The 23,014-nt window shown below is 46.3% G+C and overlaps 1 protein-coding gene across 3 annotated transcripts in view; it reads right to left on the reverse strand.

Moving 5' to 3' along the window:
- Positions 1–23,014, reverse strand: part of B3GAT1 (beta-1,3-glucuronyltransferase 1) — a 61,246-nt gene that overhangs the window by 2,010 nt on the left and 36,222 nt on the right. The window contains exons 2-5 of one of the 3 annotated variants that reach the window (XM_083588988.1): positions 18,299–18,448; positions 18,001–18,147; positions 12,000–12,508; positions 168–464 (exon numbers count right to left, since the gene is read on the reverse strand). In XM_083588988.1, the coding sequence (XP_083445114.1) occupies positions 168–464; positions 12,000–12,508; positions 18,001–18,147; positions 18,299–18,302 (957 nt within the window). In that variant the 5' untranslated portion in view covers positions 18,303–18,448. Of the gene's footprint in view, positions 1–167; positions 465–11,999; positions 12,509–18,000; positions 18,449–23,014 lie in introns of all 3 variants that reach the window. The other 2 variants (XM_083588989.1, XM_083588987.1) reach the window with 2 other exon arrangements.

A 23,014-nucleotide genomic window follows, 5' to 3' on the forward strand; every position in this document is an offset into this window, starting at 1 on the left:
ACATGAAAGCAAATCAGCGGTCCCCCAAACCAGAGGTGAAGAGCCACCTGTGGAAGTCCGCCAAAATAGAAGCACAAGGCTGGGGTAGTTTGCTTCCTCCAGAGGAGACCTTGGGTAAAGAAGCCCCAACAGTTCTGGACGTAGAACATCTGGAAGGAAGATGGTACCTTAGTGCAATTGGCAGCTTTTGGCTCGAGGTCGTTCAGAGTCACCAGCTCCCGGAGCAAGCTACTCTCTTGGTATCCGCCCTTCACTCCTCGCAGTTTGAAGTAAGCCTGAGGTCGCTGGAGAATGAGCCTGAGGTTCACAGCAAAGCCTGCCATGTCAATGGCGAAAGGCCGGTGAGGGTCAAATACTGTCTTCCACCCGTAGACCTTTCCGGCAGCATTCACTTTGGGCGACTCGTAGCGCAAGCCGCCCACAAAGGCCACCGGCCAGACTGACACTTTCCTAGTAGTCCGCATCTGGAAACGAGGAAAGAGAGAGAGAAAGAGCAGGCAATGAAAGAAAGTGTCTATTCAGTCTTCTGTATGAAGTTGTACAGTTGGCTCTAGCATCTCAGGTCTTTACCACCTCATTCCCACTGCATTTTTCTGCTGGTGCAGAACAGGTCATAAAACAGATGAAATGTCGGTGGGTGTTTACATCTTCCTTAATCACCAAAATCCCTGCATTTGAAAAGCTAGCACACAAGGGAGAAAACTTTTCCCTGATGGGCTAGTTGTCTGAATAGAGGGGAGGATTGTTGCTGTTGTTGTTTAAAAAGCAAGATGTACCATTCACACACTCACAGCCAGAAGTGGTACAGGCCCACTACGAATGTACCACATGATAATCGAAATGTGTCACATCTGCGGAGTCTCTTTATGGACACCCCTTATCAAGTTGCCCCAAGTCTTGATGCGGGAAAGCAAAGGTTTAATCCCCAGCATCTCTGAATAGGGCCGGGAAAGAATCCTGTTTGAATCCCTGAGCAGCTACTGCCATTCAGTGTAGACAGAACTGAGCTAGAATGACCAATGATCTGGTCCAGTAGAATGCATCTTCCTATGATAGGTAGGGCAGTAACTCAACGACAGGCCATCTGCTTTGCATGCAGAAGGTCCCAGGTTCACTCCCTGGCATCTCCTGGTGGGGCTGAGAGATTCCACCTGCCTGAAATCCTGGGAAACCACTGCCTATCAGTGCAGAGGATACTGAGCTCAATGGACCAGGGGTCAGACTCAGCATAAGGCAACTTCCTATGTCCCTAAGTGACATGAAAACTGTTCCCAGTGGGGGAGGGCAGGGCATTTGCGTGAAGTTGTAGCATTTCAGATTCCCCAAAGAGCTTCTGCAGAATTCTCCTCAGCTTCTAAAAACGGCTCGCTCTTCCTTCTTCCGCACCAGAGGGCCACAGGTGGGAGCTGTCTCTCCGCCGAAGCTGCGGCTGCTCGCTTAACTTGCTTGGTGCTCCACGAGGCTCCGTCTCCCCGATCTTTCATCAAGTCTCTCGTCACTGCTAATTACAGCAAGAGAGCCCGGAGGAGTCCAAGGCACTTAGCCTCTTGCATTATACACTTGCTAAGAGCTCAAGCCACCCACGGGGCCAGCAGAAGAGAGAGACACGAATAAAAGGTTTGCTCTGCAGCAAGCCCCGCTGGCTTCCAGTCTGTCTCCCCCAGCCGCCCGCCCCCCCCACGCAGGAAAGGGAGACGGAGATGCCACAAAACGCAGCCACTTGCTTTTGCAGAGGGTCTGCAAAATGTCTTTCCTCATACACAAGCATCTGTTGGCAGCAACAGCAAAAACATAAGCAAAGCCTGAGAAACATCCTGCAAAAAATAAAATAAAATAAGGGGGAGGGGAGTTCCGTATTACATGTGCAGCTTCTAAACTGCATCCACTGTGTACTGAATAATATTTCCCCTCCTGGGTGTGTCCACATTCAGTACCCACTTTCTGTCATTCCCCTTCAACAGCTTTCACCAACCTGCTGCCCCCAAAATGTTGCTTAAGGGTGACACCCGTCAGCTGTTTGCTTCAAATCTGCGCTCTTCCAAGTCTGCTGTTACCCTGAGCTCTCCCAAAATAATTCCGGCTTTCTGAGGCCTTCCTTAGACAACCTGCTTGTCCAATATTTCATCCAGGTTTGCTTATACAAAGCTAACACGGAAATCAGGCAATAGCCAGTCTTTATTTTTTGTGTGCAGGGTGGTTAGACGACAACGAGCATTTATCCTGATTTGCTTGCAGGATGTTCATAGTCTTTCCACTAATCATTCATTTGCCCCATATGTTTCAGTGCATTTCCTCACCACAAAAAATAACAATAATTTAAGAGTATTTTATTTGTGTAAATCTAAATTTATGGTATGTTTTTGAGTTCCTCCTGCAAAATATATAACAGTTGGGATGCACCCTCTTAAAGGCATTCCTATTCCCCCAGTTATATGGTCATCCAGAGTCGTCCTCAAAATAGACCTTGTCCATGGCTCATTGGGCTTCAAGTTGGTCCACACGTGCCACAAATTAAGATAGGAGACTCCGGGGCCAGGGGCCAGGTGGGAGATGAAGGACTGTGTGGCATCTTCAGGAGGTAGGCAGGTGGTGGGTATCACTTGCCCTGTGACCTTTAAGGTAAAGGGACCCCTGACCATTAGGTCCAGTCATGGCCGACTCTGGGGTTGCAGCGCTCATCTTGCTTTATTGGCCGAGGGAGCCGGCATACAGCTTCTGAGTCATGTGGCCAGCATGACTAAGCCACCTCTGGTGAACCAGAGCAGTGCATGGAAACGCCGTTTACCTTCCCACCGAAGCGGTACCTATTTATCTACTTGCACTTGACATGCTTTTGAACAGCTAGGTTGACAGGAGCAGGGACCGAGCAACGGGAGCTCACCCCGTTGCGGTGATTCAAACTGCCAACCTTCTGAACGGCAAGTCCTAGGCTCTGTGGTTTAATCCACAGCGCCACCCATGTCCCTAGTGCCACCTGCGTCCCTGTGACCTTTAGGTAAACACAAACACCAATTCCCTGCAAGCAGCAAGTTGCTCTGTCCTAGCTCCTTGCTGTCCTACAGTCTACATAGAAGGTTGGTTTTTTTTAAGTGCAAAATGAGCATTCAGGGATGGTACATCTGATCTGCTGTTTGAAGATCTGTGGCACCGTCTGCTCTACCACCCCAGGACTCTTGTCATCTTGCTCCCACGTCTCTTAGTGCATCATAACGTCATACATTTTTAGTACTTGTTCCCCTACTGAAACAAAAGCTAAGTAAATGAAACTGATCTTACTTTTCTGTGATATTTTCTCTTTTTTTGCATGCACACCTCACTTCTTTTGTCTACACCCACCCTCACCCCCATCCACCAAGACTGTCTAAAATTAGATGACAAAGTCCCTGGAGAAAGGACATGTGCATTGTTTATGCTGCTATGAGCATCATGGGTACAGATGGTGCTAGATAAATTATAAAGTGCTGGATAAACAATAGTAAAACCCCCCAAAGACTGAAGAGAGACAAAGGAATCTAGGGTTGGTCTTTCAAATGAATAATTGGTGAATCTAGAAGTGCAAAAGCTTATCATGACTGCCCCCATAGCCTCTGCCCCAAGGAGGGTCCAAAAATGTAGGAAGCACTTGCACAAACGCTAGAGAACAAAAAATGCAAAATATTAGGAGCAGCAATGTTGCAATCCTGTGTGTTCTTGGGAGAAATCTTTGAATTCACAGGTGCCCGATGTTGACTGTTCACCTTGTAAAACACACTCAGCCCCAGCAAAGATCTTCAGCCAACTGGGATGCAACTGTTAGCTTTTAATTAAGAATGCAAACAATATTGCATGGATGTGTTGCTGTTTAGAGGGCTAGCATGGCATAGGGGTGGCAATGAAGGAAAGGAAAGATGGGTCCAGTCTCTGCTTGATTCTCTTCCTCATTCTCTGACTTCCTCGCTTATGCTAATCCATCACAAACAAAGCTGGAAACTCCATTGTTGGCTCATTCATTTGCTGTAGCAAGGAAGGTGGTGGTGGTAGGTTTAGGGAAGCTTTTAATGTTTGATGCATGACTGTATTTTAATATTTCGTTGGAAGCTGCCCAGAGTGGCTGGGGAATTATTATAATATTATTATTATTATTAGGTAGCCTGAAGCGCCTGAAGATGACATCATAGCCCCTGCTCTGTACAAGTCCCTTGGTGTTTCTGCCCCACTCTACCACCCGGCCTGCCATTCCACACTGTAGCCTGTGGATCACCCAGTGCCCTCTAATATTTGACCAGCGAAACAACAGGCTCGTGAAAGGGGAAGAAGGGTCAAAGCTCTATGACAGAAGGCATGGTTTGCCTGCAGAAAGTCCATGCCCTCCAAGTGTCCCATTTTAAGTGGGACAGCCCAGGTGGTCAGAAGCCTTCTGATCCCAATCCAGGATGTCCTGTTTTGGCTCCTGTGCTCTGGTCGCACCAGTCAGTTGGCTCACACCAGAGCACAGGGCCAAAGCTTACCTTGACCCTGCCATTCTTCTTCCTCCTTTTGTCATGGCACTTTGGGAAGCTGGCTTCCAGAAGTACACCTGCGGTGTTGGCAAAAGAGGACGGGGCAGGGGCCACACCAGCTGTGCTGCCTGGTGCAGCATCTCCTGATGTTACATGGGCAAGTATTGCCTTATCCTATTATTTCACAGTGCCCACCTCTCAGCGAGAAATATTTGAAACCTGGTAAGATGGATGGGCCTCACTTTGAGCACAAGAACACGGGAAGAGCCAGTGGCCTATCTAGGGCAGCATCCTGTTCTTGCAGTGGCCAACCAGCACTGTTTCATGGGAAACCCTCAAGTAGGATCTGCGCACAAGAGCACTTTCGCCTTGTGTGGTTCAGTAGCACCACTGCCTATGACTGTGGAGGCAGAACGTAGTTATCATGGCTAGTAGACACGGATATCCTCATCTTCCATGAATCTGTTCAATCCTCTTTTAAAGTCATGCACGTTCATGATCATCCCTGCCTCCTGTGGATTTGAGTTCCATAGTGTAACTAAGCACTGCATGAAGAACTGCTTTCTTTTATCTGTCCTGAATCTTCCTAGATTCAGCTTCAATGGATGCCCACAAATTCTAGTGTTATGAGAGACGGGGATAAACTTTTCTCTATCCACTTTCTCATGCATATTTGTATACAGTGGTACCTCGGGTTACATACGCTTCAGGTTACATTTGCTTCAGGTTACAGACTCCGCTAACCCAGAAATAGTACCTCGGGTAAAGAACTTTGCTTCAGGATGAAAACAGAAATTGTGCTCCCGCGGCGCGGCAGCAGCAGGAGGCCCCATTAGCTAAAGTGGTGCTTCAGGTTAAGAACAGTTTCAGGTTAAGAACGGACCTCCGGAACGAATTAAGTACGTAACCTGAGGTACCACTGTACACTTCTGTCATATCATGTTTTACTCGCCTTTTCTCAAAAATCCCAAATGCTGAAGCCTTTCCTCATAGAAGCATCCTCACCCCCTCAATAATTTAAATTGCCCTTTCCTGAACCTTTTCCAACTCTACAATAACCTTTTCAAGGTGAGGCAACCAGAACTACACACAGTATTCCAAATGCGGTCGCACCATAGATTTGTATAATGACGTTTTTCTACTGGCAGCTTTATTTTCAATTCCTTTCCTAATGATCCCTATCATGGAATTCCCCCCCCCCCATGGCCATTGCACACTGGGGCGACATCTTCATCAAGCTATCTGCTATGACCACAAGGTCTCGCTCCTGGTCAGTCATTGACAGTTCAGACCCTGTGAACATATATGTGGAATTAAGAATTTTTATGCCGATATGCATCGCTTTACACTGCATTTGCCACGTTAATGCCTGTTCCCTCCTTTCGGAGAGATCCTGTTGGAACTCTTCGCAATCTCTTATTGCTCAAATGACTCTGGACAATTTAGCAACATCAGCAAACTTGCCCTGATGGATGCCCCAAGCCCACAGACAGCAGCCTCAAGGTTCTTGACAGGCAGTGGGTGCAGAAAGGAATGTGGGGGCAGAAGAAATCACCAAATAAAAATGCTCACCAGAGAGAAAACAATGGAGAAGAATGAGAGAGCTGTAGCATCCATGCCACACAATTATACCTAGACGAGAAGGGGGGCAGAGGCTGGAGAAAGGGGGGGGTCAGCTGGATGGGACATTGCTGCAGCAGCCTGAAGGAACTCCATCTGCCTTGGGCTTGCCCATAGAAAGACTAGGGCAGGCATAGGCAAACTTGGCCCTTCAGATGTTTTGGGACTACAAATCCCATCATTCCTAGCTAACAGGACCAGTGGTCAGGGATTACGGGAGTTGTAGTCCCAAAACTTCTGGAGGGTCAAGTTTGCCTATGCCTGGACTAGGGTGAGGTCAGCAGTAACCCTTCACTTTGTGAGATATTTATAGGGGAACTGAGAGTTTGTTTGGACCCTGAGTGAGAGCCAGAGTGGATGGGTGGGGTCCTGGGTGAGAGCCAGCAGGGTGTGTCCAAAGGTGACAGAATTGATATTGGTTTATGTCTATAAGTAATTTTGTATTAATGTGTATTTTCTGTAATATTTGTTGTTTAAGTTGTCTGCTTTTGTTTTCTCTACACCGCTTAGAGATATATTATTTTATATTTAAGTGGTACAGAAATGGTGTAAATAAACATTTTCCCCAAATAATTCTGGGACTTTGCTCTAGTCCTTTGCTAAGGGTGCTGAGAGTGGTTAAGAGATCCCGCTCACAGAGGTATGCTTCCCAGGACTCTTAGCCAACTGCAGTTCCCAGGATTCTTTGACGGGAAGTACAGTGGTACTTTGTGGGACGCGGGTGGCGCTGTGGGTAAAAACCTAAGCGCCTAGGACTTGCCGATCAAAAGGTCGGCGGTTCGAATCCCCACGGCGGGGTGCGCTCCCGTCGCTCGGTCCCAGCGCCTGCCAACCTAGCAGTTCGAAAGCACCACCGGGTGCAAGTAGATAAATAGGGACCGCTACTGGCGGGAAGGTAAATGGCGTTTCCGTGTGCTGCTCTGGTGCCGGTTCGCCAGAGCAGCTTCGTCACGCTGGCCACGTGACCCGGAAGTGTCTGCGGACAGCGCTGGCTCCCGGCCTCTAGAGTGAGATGAGCGTACAACCCTAGAGTCTGTCAAGACTGGCCCGTATGGGCAGGGGTACCTTTACCTTTACCTTTACAGTGGTACCTTGGTTGCCAAACCTAATTCATTCTGGGAGTCTGTTTGACTCCCGAAACGATTCAAAAACCAAGGCGCGGCTTGTGATTGGCTGCAGGACCGTCCTGCACTCAAGCAGAAGCTGTGTCGGATGTTCGGTTTCCAGAAAACGTTCACAAACCAGAACACTTACTTTTGGGTTTGTGGCATCCGGCAGCCGATTTGTTCGACAATTAAGCCGTTCGAGAACCAAGGTACCACTGTAATGCCTATTCACATGGTATCAGAGTGCTGTAAATGAGAACTGATGCAGATGTGACCTGAGACAGGACTGAGATGGTTAAGTATATCAGGATGTAACATTCCTTCCTCTTAGGGAGGCACATAAAGCGCTGGTTGGGGAGGCTGCAAGGCCAGCCCCAAGATATTCTGATGCCTGTGGCAAAGGATATGGTGATGCCCTCCTGCTTCTGCATACCCCTTTACCGAAGCCGCCCAGACTGAAAGTTGGATTTACTTCAGAGCTGGTGAAGGGAGGGTAACCTCTCCGACACCTGAGGGCACCAGGCTAGATTAGAGGGGAAGAGCAACTCAGTGGCAGAGCACCTGAAAAGGCATGATGCCCCATTAGGAAGAAAAGAGAAGGGAAACAGAGTTGGGCTGTGTAAACCACGCCAATTTCAATCGCACGACTTCCCCCAAAGAATCCTGGGAACTGTACTTTATCCCTCACAAAGTGACAATTCCCAGCACCTTTAGCAAATGACAGCTCCCAGCATCCTTTGTGGGAAGCCATGCACTTTATATGTGCTTTACCTGTGCAGTGTGTATGCAGCCTCCATTGCAGAAAATCTGAATGAATAAGCTATCAAAATAAGTTGATAGCTTCCTGAAACTGGTTCTCCAAAACTCTCCTTTCCTTTCCAATGTGCCATGCCTCTTTCCTTTCGCTTATAAGCCTCGGGTCAAGGCTTAGACTATTTCTGATTTATTTATTTTTTACAGTGCTTAGCAACTTTAGGTACTTTTATAGCTAATGAACAAGCAAGGATATCAACAGAGTTGGTAAGGACTACAGACCAGCAGGAGAGAGCATATTTTTCACGCAGCAGGTCTCAGGCTTAGTCCCCAGCACCTCCAGCTAAGGTGGTCAAAGACCCCTAGAGAACCACTGACAGTTGGTGTGAGGCAGAGGTGGGCTTGTGGAATCTACTTTGGGTTCCCCTTCAAACTGGTGCCATTCAGATGATACTGGACTACATCTCCTGCCATCCCTCACCATTAGTCATGCTGGCTGGGGCTGATGGGAACAGGGGCTCAGAGTGGGTTTATCCATACTTAGGGTTGCCATCTTTGTTTTGGCAAAATACAGGACAGGGTGGAGTGATTTGGGGGGGTGTGGTATATATTTTTTCATCTGGTGCTGAAGTGATTTCAAAACAATCCATTACAATCTATTGCAGCCTAACAGGATGGCCCCTCTGGAATTTGTCACACATACACATACACATGAATTTGTAAATTTGCCTGTGCTTGGCTATCCAGAGCTGAAATAATATGACCTTTCACACACAGGTGTTTGGAGAGGATCCCTAACTTCACAGGGAGAGAGAGACAGTGACACACAGAGAAAAGACCTGAAATACAGGACAAAACTGTATCAATACAGGATGTAGCATTTCACACTGAAATATGGGACAATCCTGTATTATACAGGACAGGTACAATACCTTTCCACACTTCCTTTTGTGCTGCTAATTTCCCCCAGGGAAAACTGCTCTTTAGAGCTCAATCATAGCAAACAGCAATTTGGATGTTCCCTGGATTGCCATTTGTTCTGATCTATCACTAAAGAGTGGGCTTTCCCTAACTAAAGAGTGGGGAAACGCTCAGACCTGTGCCTAGAAAGTGCGAGACAAGGAGAAAACTGCTCGAACCTGTGCTTTCTAGCGGAAATGTGGACAACCTCCATCTCTCTTCGTAGGGTACTCTGAGAATTGTACCTCTAGGAGGCAAATAGGGGCCTCCTATCAACTCTCAGCTCCCTTAACAAACTATAGCTCCCACAATTCTTTGGGAGAAACCATGACTGTTTCAAGTGACATCATAGAGCATTGAAAGTGCAGTGTGAATGTGGTCAAGGACAGCTTGACCTGCACACAAGAATAACCTGAAGGAACTCCTGTTTGTTTGGGTTGTGTGAACTAGACCCCAGTTGACACTATTTCCTGTTGTGTGAACTAGACCCCAGTTCACTATTTCCTGTTGCTAAGTCGAAGGTTGGTTCCTGGCCTGTTACAAACCTATCAGTCAGTTTCTTTTTTTCCCCTTTTCTCATATCCTCCTGCAATTTTCAGCCTGCCTGCTGGTCTTTGCCAATTTTATTTAGCTTGGACTCCATGCCTAGGCAATGGGCAATGTTTAATTTGCCTGCGTTTAAATTAATTAACATTATGATGTCGTTGAAAATTACTTCATTTGTAAATCCTCGGGGGAAGCAGTGTGTCATTTCTCTGTTCTCTAACAGCTCCTACGCACTGCCTGAAATGAATCAGAGTTAATACCCTTTCGCTGCAGGAGTGAGTATGCAGATGAGCCAAGATTTTTTGGGTGTGTGTGTGGTGTGTGTGTGTGTGTGTGTGCTGCTGCTGCTGTTTCACCTCCCAGAAGATTTTTTCTTTTAACAGCAACCTTGCCCTCAGTGCTACGGTCAATGAGTATGCATCATTTAGGAGATGCCAGTAAGCTGTGTTCCTTTTCTGTATGAGAGGTGGCAGACTTATTTGTAAGAAATACAGCATGGTGTAGCGGTTAGAGTGTCAGACTAGGACAGGCATGGCCAAACTTGGCCCTCCAGATGTTTTGGGACTACAATTCCCACCATCCCTGACCCCTGGTCCTGTTAGCTAGGGGGTGATGGGAGTTGTAGTCCCAAAACATCTGGAGGGCCAAGTTTGGCCATGCCTGGACTAGGACCAACGGAGGCTAGTCCATGAGGGTGAATAGGGTACGGCCCCACCAACCTCAGTCTGCCCTTAGCCCTGCCCCCCACCTACTTACAGCTAGTCCAGGGCTGGCACTGCCTGCCAAAGATTCCTCCGCCATAGTCTCAGGGTACATTCAGATGTAGGGGATATTGCGTTAGTTGTTTTCCTAATTATGCCAGTGCTTCAGTCCTGTTTTTTAACATTCCCTTCAAACTGCAGTACCTGTTGTGTTATGGGACTTTGGTTTTTTGACCGATGTGCAGGCACATGACACTAAATTTCATTCACACTGGTGCGTGTGTTGGGTTGACACCACAGTGAACAACATTGGAACATGTCACTATTCCCCAACCCTTTATGCACATGCCTGTTTCTATGCCCCCATGATTCCCCCATGAACACATTGTGGAAATAACTGCATGCTAGCATACGGCCCCCAATTTTGTCACTTTACTCCCTCCATTTTCTGCGTTAAGGGGCCTGCAAACAGGTCCCCACCCCACTTCCTGGAATCAGAAAACACAGAAAGGAGTGCTAAACATGCACTATATTCCATAGGTTTCTCAGAACTGACTTTTATGCCATGTGGAAAGCTTAACAGTGGTGTAGAAAATAACAGAGCAACCTCAGGAAAATGAAATAAACAGCTGTGTGAATACAGGTTCAGTGTTGCCACCGTAGAACTCAACAGGGGGGAGGGCAAAACTGGAATTTGTGGGGGTTTGCCTGTCACTGATCTCCATGCTTCCCGCCCCACCAATCCCAATGGACATCAGCCACCACTGACTAGGACGTGGGAGACTTGGGTTCTACTGAGCTCTGAAATAGTGTTTGCAAATAATGTAAGAAACAAATAAAACTGGTGACAAAGATGACTGAGGTTCTGGAAAGCAAGCCGTATGATGAGTTGTTGAGGGAGCTGGGTGCGTTTAGCTTGGAGAAGAGGAGACTGAGAGGAGATATGATAGCACTTTTCAAATATCTAAAGTGCAATCACATAGAAGATGGAGTAAGCTTGTTTTCTTTCTGCTCCAGAGGGTAGGACCCAAAACAATGGAATCATGTTACAAGAAAGAAGATTCCAGCTGAACATTAGGAATAACTTTCTGATGGTAAGATACTGTGTAAGATATAACAAGTATGATCTAGTTTCTTCAAGAACAATCAGAAGTCTATTTTAGGTCCTTTTATGTTTTAATTTTTTTTGTATTTTTAAATTTCATTTTTTTCTAGTATGGGATTGGATACAAACTGTAATATAGTAGATTGTTGTATAAATTTGTGAAATATGTTCAGTAAAGGTTTATATTTTTTTAAAAAAGGATAGGTGAAAACCAGCACCTTGAAAACCAACACCATTTTTTCCTACACAATTTTCAAAATTGTGTGCGTTTAAAAACACTGGTAGCATTAAAATAAATTCAACAGTGTAAATAGGGTTTGATGGTGTAGCAATGGATTTACTGAATGGTTTAGTTCATGTAAAATATGCAGGGATGTACGGTATGCAAAATGAACCACTGAAAGAGAAGAAGGGAAGTCATTGACTTAAGGTTGTCTAAATGAATATCTTGAAATGTAAACTAGAAAATTTTATAAAAAACTATTAAAAAGAAAAGAAAACCAGCATCAAAAAGGACATGTGTACAGACACACAATAGCATGGGCTGTCATATTCAGCACTGACTGAAGTCTCTGAACATACACGGAGTGCTGCAGTACTCACTCACCTTCCATCTGTTCTGTACCACATTGGTGGAGATGCCTACTAAGCTCAATAATGGAGGCATCTCTTTTGAAGGTCAGGAGTGGCAACCTAACCCAGAAGGCAAGACCACCCCTTGGCAGCTTACCTCCTCAAAGAGTTCCAGGCTGTAGGTGTTATCATCATCCGCAAAGTAAACAATCCCCGGCTGGCTGTTGTTCTTGTTAAAGGTCTCTCTCAGCCACCGTAGGGCCAGGTTCCTCTGCATTGTCCCCCGGGGGATGCGGGGGTCCCTCATGTCACCCCTCAGCTTGTAGTTGCGTGGGGTTTCCACATTGAGGTGGGTGTAGTTCAACCCAGTGTCCCTCAGGAGCCGGGTGACGAGAGGGGTCCTCCGCTGGGAGTCCTCCACTAGGATCCAGTGCAAGTTCATCACGTGCAAAAAAGTGTTGGCCAACCGTGTCAGCTCCGCCTTCTGGACCGGCCGGCTGTAGGTGGGCGTGACGACATGGATGGTGGGCAAGGCGTCCGACCAGGGAGGTGGTCGGGTGTAGACATACTCTGTCCTAACTACCTCCACGATGTCACGGTCGGACAGGCAGTACTCCTTGGAGTCTGAGCCTTGGACGAAGTCGCGACGGGCATCTCCACCATCTTCTGCAGCGGAGCATGGGAAGGAGAAGGGCAGAGAGGGAACAACTGGTTAGTCTCCCTGGAGAAAGCTGAGAAGGCCGCTCAGAAGCAAGAAACTCTTCCAGTTTGGATTGTTGGGAGGAGAGACCGAACACTAGCAGGAAAGGATGGAGAGGGTACAAACTCAAGACACATCTTCATTACAGGAAGTTGACTAGATGATGCTTTGGCTCCCTTCCGGCTCTGCGATTTTATAATCTACACAGCGTTGCACCAAGACAATCTGGATTTTCCAATCCACAACCATAACAGCCATGTCTTCTCCTGCATGCCCTCTCACTCCTCTCTCATACCCACTATGCTGGCTTTTAGATTGGAAGCTCCTTAGGACAGAGTCCTATACTCTGGAAAATTGATGGTACTGTATAATTATCAACATCTGTTTTTTCACCTTTTTTTAAAAAAAAGAAAATAGAAAATGAAGAAACATAATACAGCACAGGATGCAGGCCCAAATCTATCAATTTTGGTTTCGCTTAGTTTTTTGCTTTCCCAATCTTAAATTCACTTAGCCACATTTCCAAATCCGTATTTTTAAGTCCTCATGATCATTCATCAGCATTTTAATCTGTGCTTCTCCGAACCCACACATTTTTAACATGCATTTTTGCCTAATCTACACTTTTTTGTCTCCTGTGTATATACAATATATATAGAGAGAGAGAAAGTATACATTTGGTGTGCTGTTTTCATGGATATCTACATTTTTACGTACACTTCCCTCCAACATAGGCATTTTTGTACCCTTTTTTTGGTTGGGGAACTGCATCCAGCATCTGGAGAAAAGTGAATTTCTAGGAGAAATGTGTTTTGGTTCATGCGATGTTTCAGAAGGGGTGACTTAGGTAGGGCTCCATTAAAATGCAATGCTAAACCAAAATTCTAGTGTTTAGAATTTTGTGTAGGCATTAATTTTCACAGCAGAAAAAAAAATGTAGCATTTGGAAGAATACAATAGTCAACTAATGCATCCAAGAGAGCTGTGGGGAAGCCAAATGGAACCAGCCAGATTTGGGTAAAACAATGACTCTACCCTTAGGGCTACTGGCTGATTATGACTTTGTGAGGCCAACAGCATATGGCAGCCTGTTGATGTTTCACCCATGAGAGCTAATGGCAGCAGATGATCTCTTGATACTTCTAGAGAAGTCTCTTGAGTGTTTCTTTTAAAAGAAATAATGTAGGAGCTTGGAGGACATCCTGTTTGTTTCTGCTTATCCCCCGCTTGCCTTTTTGTAAATGAAAGCAAAATGTTACACAGTCACAATAAGTGCTCTCTGCTGTCCAAAGGAAACCAAACTAGCCTGGAACTTCTCAGTAAATGGGGTAGCAAGGAGTGTGCAACAATATATACCAAAACATGGTGGTGACTGCCAACAGTTTATGGATGCTCATCATACTATCTCATTAGATTCCTGAAGCATCTTCTCTTTTGGTGTATCTAGACTACAGATTATACCAAGTGAACAACAGGATCGCTAAATAGGGCCTACAGTTCAACCTGCTGTATCAGCAGGGTTTGCCCATTCTTGTCAATGGATTGCGGCTGGGGCAGAGGGCTCAATCCACATACAGTGCCCTGAAAACCCTGTTTGCACCATTGTTGGACAGTTATTTCCTTTTCTACAGGGAAACCTGAACACTGCAGTTCTTGCAGACATGTGTGCCAGGGGTGGATGCCAGGAACAGGTCCGCAATAACTCACATGGCTTCAGTTCAGTTAACTATTTACTCAAAGAAACAAGACAAGCCCAGGAGGCCAGGCCTAGTGAGCACAGCCACTCTTCCTGGCAGAGTTTGCTCCTATGAGACAGGTGCAAGGACTGAAGATTCCCACCTGCCCACAGCTACCTAAGTCTCCACCCTTGGTTCCTTCCCAAGCAATCTGAGGCTCTGCCATCTTGCCTGTATTTTATCAATCTGTATTTGCTCTCCTCTCCTCCCTGCCCCTGGTTCTGGACTGTTCTCTGCCTTAGCCTCTTCCTGCTCACTAAAACCTGTTATCTCTTCCGACATCTCCTCCTGCCACTCTGCTACCACTTTTCCCTCTGACCACTCGCCATCCAATTCCCTAGCTCTGAGCCTTCTTCAATTTGGGGTTCCTGTGGGGGATTTCCCCGCTGGTGCCTCCCACCACTTTTCTGCATCCAGTCAGTACATGACATTAGGCATCTCTGGAAAAGAATTCTCAGCATCTTCATCCAACTACAATTCTCAAGATCCTTTTGGGGGAAACCATGACAGTTCAAGCAAAGCCAAGCCAGAATTCCTAATCCAGATGTGGAAGTTGGAAGGGGCTATTGCCAGGCACACCAGCCGCAAGTCACCTGAAAGAGCAATGCTTGGGCAACACAATATGGTGGCAGTTCATGTTTCCTAGCAAGATGTTACGAATAAGAATGCATGCTCTATTTTAGATTGTAGGCTCCTTGTGGGTGGACACCCATCTGTTTGCGCCCTTGTGAAATGTACATGTACACATATGGCACTGAATGAATACAACTGCAGCAGCATTAATGCATAATAATAATAATTAATAATAATAATATTTTCTGTTTGCAATTACTCGAGGTACAGTTGGACATGCTCTCCTGTGGTTGCAAGAAATTAGCTGCCATGGCCACTCCCCCATACTTTAAGGTTATTCATAATGGACTGAAATAGAATTGCCCCACCAGTCTGTTTACCAGTTAAAGGTCAGAGGTTTTTTGCTCTTTCCAGGAATGGCTAGCTGATTCATGGAGCCATTGCAGTCAGCATACCAGCAGCTCAACCACATTTTAATCCTAATGTAGTGAAACGCTTTGTCCATAGCTTCATCCAAAAGGTGAAGAAATTTGTTTAGAAGAGCACTGCTGGGTCAGACCAATGGTCCATCTAAGTCCAGCATCCTATTCTCCGGGTGACCAAGCAGATGCCTGTAGGAAGCCCAGAAACAGGACATGGGTGCAACAGCACTCTTCCTGCTCGTGATTCCCAGTGACAGAAGTCAGAGGCAAATTGCCTCTGCTTATGGAGGTAGCTCATAGCTGTTACGACTAGTAGCAGCCTTCTCTTCCAAGGATTTCTCTAACCCTCTTTTTAAAGCCATCCAACCTCCATTTAACAGCATTCACCCAAAGGTTGTGACTGAACAGTCCCACATTTAATGCTGCATCTTGCTTCTGAGTTTGTATGTCAAGAACCGTTCTGCATCCACACAAGCCTGCCCATTTTCTATGGCAGAGGTGACTGCGGTGATGCCCTCCATATTAGACTCCAATTCCCATCATCCACAGCCATTGGCCTTGTTGCCTGGGGCTGATGGAAGTTGCTGTCCAAAATATCTGAAGTTGGAGAAGCCTGTTCTAGCTTATGACCCCCCCCCCAAAATGCATTTGAGAGAGATCCAAAGTAATTGACATCAGCCTTTAGAGTTTGCATTGTGGTTTGCATCAAAAGCCCAGCATAATCCAGAGTATATTGGACTAAAACCCTGGATAACCTGGTAAGGATTTTGTTTGTTGATTCTTATTAGACCTCAGGGATGATCAGTTTAGGACAGGGGAGAACTTGTAGTCCATCAGATGTTGCTTGACTCTTAACTCCCATCATTAAAGGAGGAGGAGGAGAGCCATGTATACATCACCCTGAACTCCTTAAAAAAAGGTGTTGTAACTACAATAAACAAATGAGCTCCATAACTGTGGCCATGCTAAATGACACTAATTAAATTTTATTATTTATATTTATTTGTTATCAGCATTTTTATACCTCTCTCCAACCTTATTCCCAGAATGGTTTAAAAAAATATTTTTTAATGGGGAAAAAAGGAAATACACCAAAATATAAAGTTAGTAGAAAATATACTTTCATGAAATAAACATATACCAAAGGTTGTGTCATTGTATTCTACTTTATGGAAAGGTCAAAGAGCAGTAGCTCAGTGGCAACCACAAGGTTCCAGGTTAAGTCCTTAACAGCTCCAAATATAGCTGGGAAAGACTCTTCTCTGAAATGCTAGAGTTCCCCTGCTAGTCAGTGTAGACAATGCTGAGCTCAGCTGACCAATGCTTAGGCTGGGCATAAGGCAATTTCTTGTTTCCACATGAGCCTGACCCTTCACTGATATAATTTACTGCAGCTGTATATACCATACATTGCACTTTCAGAAATTAGATGGGTGGTACCTGGAGATGATGCCTTTTTGGAGGAACACCTTCCTCAAGGATGTTCACCGAGCACCAATGTTGTGGTTTATTTAGGTGTCCAATAAAGATGGTCTCATTCTCCCCCCTGGCTTCTGTTTAGAAGCCGTCTTGTTGGGATGATTTCTTAGCTCACGTGTGTTGCACACAGAAGGTACCAGGGCCAACCCCTGACATTTCCAGGTAGGGCTGGGGAAAACTCCTTGCATGAAACTCTGGAGAGTCCCTGCCGGCCAGTGTAGACAACACTGAGCTGCATGGATCAATGGACTGAGTTGACAAAAGGCAGCTTTCTTATCCTTACCAGTCATGGAAAGTTTAGGAATGCTAGTCCCTAACCTGTCACAGGTCTGTGTGTGTCCTGTGGCCTGCCCTGACCCATCTCAACTACACCTTAGGTGTGGTGGAGGGAACTTCAGGATCACCAGTGCTAAAGTAAGGTGAGGTTTCTCTACCTGACTGAGGGAGGTGACATCTTGTCCTTTGCCTCCTACATGCAAAACAAGCCCTGTTGCTCCCACAAGATGCTGCGATGGCCAGGAGTTTAGAGGGCTTTAAAAATGAAAGATTTGACAAGAGTCATGGAGATAAACTTCATCTCTGTGGCCGCAAGCCAAGAGAGATAAACAGGGAAGGAAATACAACTCGGGGGAAGAGCTCGGACTTTGCTTGTAGAAGGAACCGGTTCAATCCTTGACATCTCCCAGGTAAAAGGATCAGGCAACATGGCTGCAAAGGAGCCCAGAGGGCCACTGCCTGTTTGACCTGACCAAGGTGGGAAACATATATCACTGAGCCCTAGTGGACGGAGGCTAACATCTTGTGTACACTGCTTCCTGAACATGAAAAGAGCCTTGCTGGATCAGGCCAAGGGAAGCCTACCTAATCCAGCATCCTATTCTCAGTGGGAAAATGGCAAGCAGGATTTGAGCCCGAAAGGAACCCTCCCCTCCTGCAGTTTTGAGCAACTGGCATTTAGAAGCATTGCTGCCTCCGTGTGTGTTTGTGTGTGTGTGCGCGCGCACACTGGATGCAGAATAAATGAAAGCATGTACACAGTCTAAGTAAATCCAACCCATATAAACTCCAAAACCGTTTCCACCCTGCAAGAAGCTTGGAAGAATGCTGTGTGGCTGTGAGCTGCCCGAGGATGAAAATGAGCCGGGTGATGATGGAAGAACTGGGAATGAGCCATGGGGGGTGTTGGGTTGGCGGTGGTGGAAGCAAGAGGTGGGCGCAGTTGGCCCAGGCCGGTGGCTTTCTCCTCACCCTTGTGCACGGCAAGCAGCGGAGCAATGGTGCTTTGGTGCCACACGGTGATGAGCAGTGTCCAGGGAAGAACTATCAGCACGATAGCCAGGATGTCTCGACGCTTCGGCATCTCCAAGGCTGAAGGGACCCACAGCTCCTCATTACCTGACAGCGAGAACCCCAGAGACAGAACAGCAGAGGACATGGAGAACAGAGATAAATGGACAAGAAGGAACAACGGCAGAGAGAGAGAGAGAGAGGAGAGGGCGGCAGAAGGTGGCACGGCTCGTAGGTCTTACCAGTACTCACAACCCACCCATTGCACAAGCAGGTTTGCAGGACAGCTGCTGCCAGAGGAGGAGAAGGAGGAGGAAGGACAGGCCGCTGCAAGCGGGGGACGTTCCTCCAGGCAATATCGCGGGAGCCGCCAGCGAGGAGGACTTCAGGGTCCCGTTTGGACAGAGGCCTGCAAGGGAAAGCAGAAAGGAAGAGGCAGAAAGAAGCGCTTGAGGGTTGGGCGGGTTCAACGTTTCGCTTGCTAAAGCCTGCCTCATGAGTTGCAGCATCAGTCTGGGTCTTGACTCAGCCCTGGAGCCTGTTAGTTAACAAGAGGGTAAACTCTGAGCATGTGCAAAGAGCCTTTCCTTTGCCACTGGGTATCTACAGCAGGGATGGGGAAGCTGAGCCCCCCCAGATGATGTCTGGGACTCAGTCTGGTCAAGAGCCAGGGGTAATGGGAGTCAATTACTTTCATGAACACTGTTTCATTGTTTTTCTGTGCACTCAGTTTTTAAATGATTGTCAAACTGCCTTGTGTTTTACGGATTTCTAAGGCACTCTGAGACATCTTTTTAGGTGCAAAGCAATGAAGGAATGTAAATCATCACTGCCATCCAGCAACTTCTGGAGATCCATAGCTTCCCCATCCCTGAACTACAGCCCTAATCTCACTGACCCATGGCTGTGTCTGAGGCCTGATCCACACATGCCTCTGCCCTACACTACACAGGTGGCCCACAGCTTAGCAGCAGAGAAGGGAGTTGGGGAAATGGCACCAGGGAAGATGAGAAAAACTTGGGAGTTAGCCAGACATGGTGAGAGGACTTCATGGTGGCTGCTTGGACCTCCTGCGGTAAAAGAGGTTGCATGAGTTATTTTTTAATTTGACAAGTAATGTCAGGCCAAGTGCATCTAAGCACACACAGAGGGCTTGAGTGGGTGGGAAGACTGACATGCAAATTGTGGGCGTGTACACAGTGTGCTTCCCATTTGGTTGTTGTTAAACTACACAGAAAACTTGAATATTTTGTCACCTGCTGTAAAGACCATAAACACCGTAAACACCCTGTCCCTGCTAAACGTTCTTGGATAATTTCCTTCAGTGTAGGTCATTTGCTCTGTATTTTATAATTTTATGATGTTTTGACAATTTTTTTTTATCTTGCCCCCCCCCCCTGAATTGGCAGATTATAACTACTCTTATAGTAAGTAAGTAAGCAAGTAAGTAAGTAAATAGGTAAGTAAGTACCGTATTTTTTGCTCTGTAACACACACTCAACCATAACACGCACGTAGTTTTTAGAGGAGGAAAATCCGTAGGCATGCCACCCGTAGGCATTCCCTCCATAACACGCACAGACATTTCCCCTTACTTTTTAGGAGGAAAAAAGTGAGTGTTATGGTGCAAAAAATACGGTAAGTAGCAGAGTGTCCTTGAACATGGGCAAAGGGTACCCTGTCAACTATGTTGTTATCTTGTGCTCCTCTTTGTTTATATGCCACCTTTCAGCCCCAAAAAGTCTCCCTGTGCCCGCCGTGGCTCAAAGAATAAATGCAGGAAGGCAAATGCAAACAATACAAATGATAAAAATTTAAAACAAAACAACAAAACTGAAACCGACCCATTCACTCATTCCCAGACAAAGAGAGGCCAACTCTTTAACAACGGCTAATCAATAATATCTTCACAGGATATTACTGAAACAGTGCCTCATGTGCTTCTAGCTTGCACTCTTTATAAAGATTTGAGGGGTGACGTTATTACCCCTCTACTACTGTCCATACCAGGTAGCTCAGCCATTGCTACTGTGTCCCTTCTTCCAGCAGATCAAGATAACAAGGTGACAGCAAAAACTGCAATTTTTTTAGCAGGGGCAATTAGAATAATATCTATTGTTTGATTATTGATTTAAACCTCCAGGATATATTTTGTAGAGTTAAGTTTTTGCCTCTATCTTCAGTACATTGTATTTTATTTTATTGCTATGGCTAGTGGCTGATGAAAATAAAGATTCTTCTGATTTTCATTATTCATGGGAAAGACATTATAATGGATTCTCCACCCCCCTCCCATCCTCTAAGGATTCTGGGAAATCCCATGACATTTTTTTAAAAATTGAAAAATATCCACCTTTACATGACAGACATGCCTCCCACAAGAAATCCCATGTCAAGGGTAACCTACGAGGTGTCTTCCAGCTGCTTTAGACCACAACTGGCATCATGGCCCAATGGACTCCAGTCTCGTCCAGCATGGCCTTATAGTAAGTGGCCATTGATCCAACTAGCTCAGTATTGTTTACACTGACTGGCAGGGTCTCTCCAGGGTTTCAGGCAGGGAATTTTCCCCAGTCCTAACCTGGACATGGAAATTGAATGCAAAGCAGATACTCTACCACTGGTCTTTTCCCCTATGGTGCTGGGGCTGGTGGGAGCTGTAGTCCAAAATATCTAGAAGGCAGCAGGTTGGAGAAGGTTTCCCTAGATTGTCCCCTGGTTTCGTGCAGGCTCCTCTCTTGACTGCTTCCATTCCTCCACCGTGAGGCATCCAAGGCTAGAGTGCATTAAACTGCCACAGTAGCTTAACTCCGATGTGAACATGAATACGCGCAAGATTTAAGCAGGCTGTATTTTATTGAGGGGTTATCTTGGCAAGCGGCGTACATCACTTAGATGGCAATGTGCCGGGCTGCCAGTTTGCAAACAGGAAAGAGCTGCCGAGCTCACATGCAGCTCTGGAACCAAGGAAACAGATATCAAAATACTGCACTGCTGCATTGCAGGCAGAGAAAGGCACCTGGGAGCAGTGGCTGGAGCATTCATATGTTGGGGTACAAGCCACTTTGATTCAGGACAGAAGGGACAGACATTGCACAAGCACATGTAACCATCAATGAACAACCCATCAAACCCAACACAGCCTTCTTTGGTCCTTATTTGCCAGGTAACTTTCTGGCTACCTGTCATAGGAAACTGGTCTCTGCTGTCTCAGGTCAATGGTCTATCTAGATCAGACTGAATGACTGCAGCTGTTTGGGGTTCCAGGTGGGACCCTTTCCTAGCCCTACTTGGAGATGCTCAGGATCAAACCTGAGACCTTCTGCATGCAAAACAACTGTCCCACCGGTCAGGAATATATAGGAAACTGCTTTGTATCGAGTCATTGGCTTATTTACCTCAGTGCTGTCCACTGGCAAAGGCACTCCCGCATTTCAGGGCCAAATGTTATGCAATTCACATTTCCCAAAGGAAGAGCAAGAGGAAGCTGTGAGGCCCCAAGCCAGAATTTGCTCCTGATCTGGATTGTGCCCCCTGCTCAGTTTCCTGATGAAAGCTCCTCCGGCTCTAGCTGCTGTTTGCACTTGAAGGTGCAAGTCTTGAGTTGCTGGACTGTTGTCGTTTTTAAGCCCAAAAGAGTTTATTCACGGATATGTTTTGGGATCTCAAGTGTTTGTTCTGAGTTCAAATCCAATCTCAGTTCTGAACTTTCTCAGGACACTTTAGGCAAACTGCACTATCTCAGCCCTTGTTCCCCATCTGCAGTTTGGGGATAATAATCCTGGTCTATTTTAATGGGATTATCAACAAAGAACTGCTTTCAGGTGTCTAATGACTATTGTCATTGCAGCCTCTCTATTATAGGATGCACCTGTAGCAGCCTGTTCAGATTCTGTTATCTACAGGGGAGATTCATGAAAGTGCCCCTTCCAGTCATTGACATGTTGCAGCCAGCCAATAGCAGTCAAGCAGTGTGTGGAACACGGTCAGTGAGGTGTGTGACCTGGATTGTGGCTTAGGGGGGCATACCTTTGGGACAGTTCATGAGGACCAGGTACAGACACCTGGAGGGTTCCTTGCCCTTGGCCTAGAGGCTGTTGACCTGATCTGAGTGAACCAGCTCACAGAGATGCTTTTCTTAGATGGTACTTTTTCCAAGGCTGATGCTTCTTACGCTAGCCTGAGCAAATGCTAGAATCCATGCAGCTTCCCGCAGGCAATTCTCTCCCTGCTGTATGCAAGGGGGAGGGAGGGAGGGAGGGAGGCCTTGCTGTTTCTGCCTGGCCTCCTTCAGTATTGATTCCCTTTAATTGGGTCCAGAATGTTTAACTGCTCCCTGGTCAATCATCGGCAACTTCAGCTTTCCAGAAAGGAGGAGGAAGATGCAGCCTCTCGATTAAAAAAAAACCAAACACAAACCAGCCAGATCCAAGAATCTTGATTGTGTGTGTGAATGTGATAGACTGCCACTTAGCATCTGCAATGCAAACGGTTTGGCAGGCAGGGCAATGGCCTTTTCTAATTAATCCAAAGCCACGCTGCAATTGCAAGCTAGGGCATAGTTTACATTGTTAGGGAGCACAGATGAGTCAAGGTGGAGCACCCTGAAGGGGGGGTGGCACAGCAAGGAAGTAAATGTCCAGGTGTGGAATTCAATGTAGTGCTAAGGAGTTCAATGTGTCCCCTCCTCTTGTGTGCTGTTCTGGGGGTTCTCCTGACCCTCCAGAGAGGATTTGGGTGTGTGTGTGTCTGCACAGATATAAGGGAAATTTCTTTGTTAATAATGGAATACAGATTACTTAATGTAAGAGGAAGGTAGAAACCACAAAGAGTTAGAGGGAAATCAAAATAACATACAAGGGATGCAAACTGGTCTAGGAGAACAGAAAGAACGTGACTGTAAAGAAAAAATGAGAGGAAAGTGGAAATATGAAGGCAACTTCTTCCTAAGAGCCTAATGTATCGAATATGTAAA

The sequence above is a fragment of the Podarcis filfolensis genome, assembly GCF_964270895.1.
Source record: "Podarcis filfolensis genome assembly, chromosome: 15".
NCBI classification, from domain to species: domain Eukaryota; kingdom Metazoa; phylum Chordata; class Lepidosauria; order Squamata; family Lacertidae; genus Podarcis; species Podarcis filfolensis.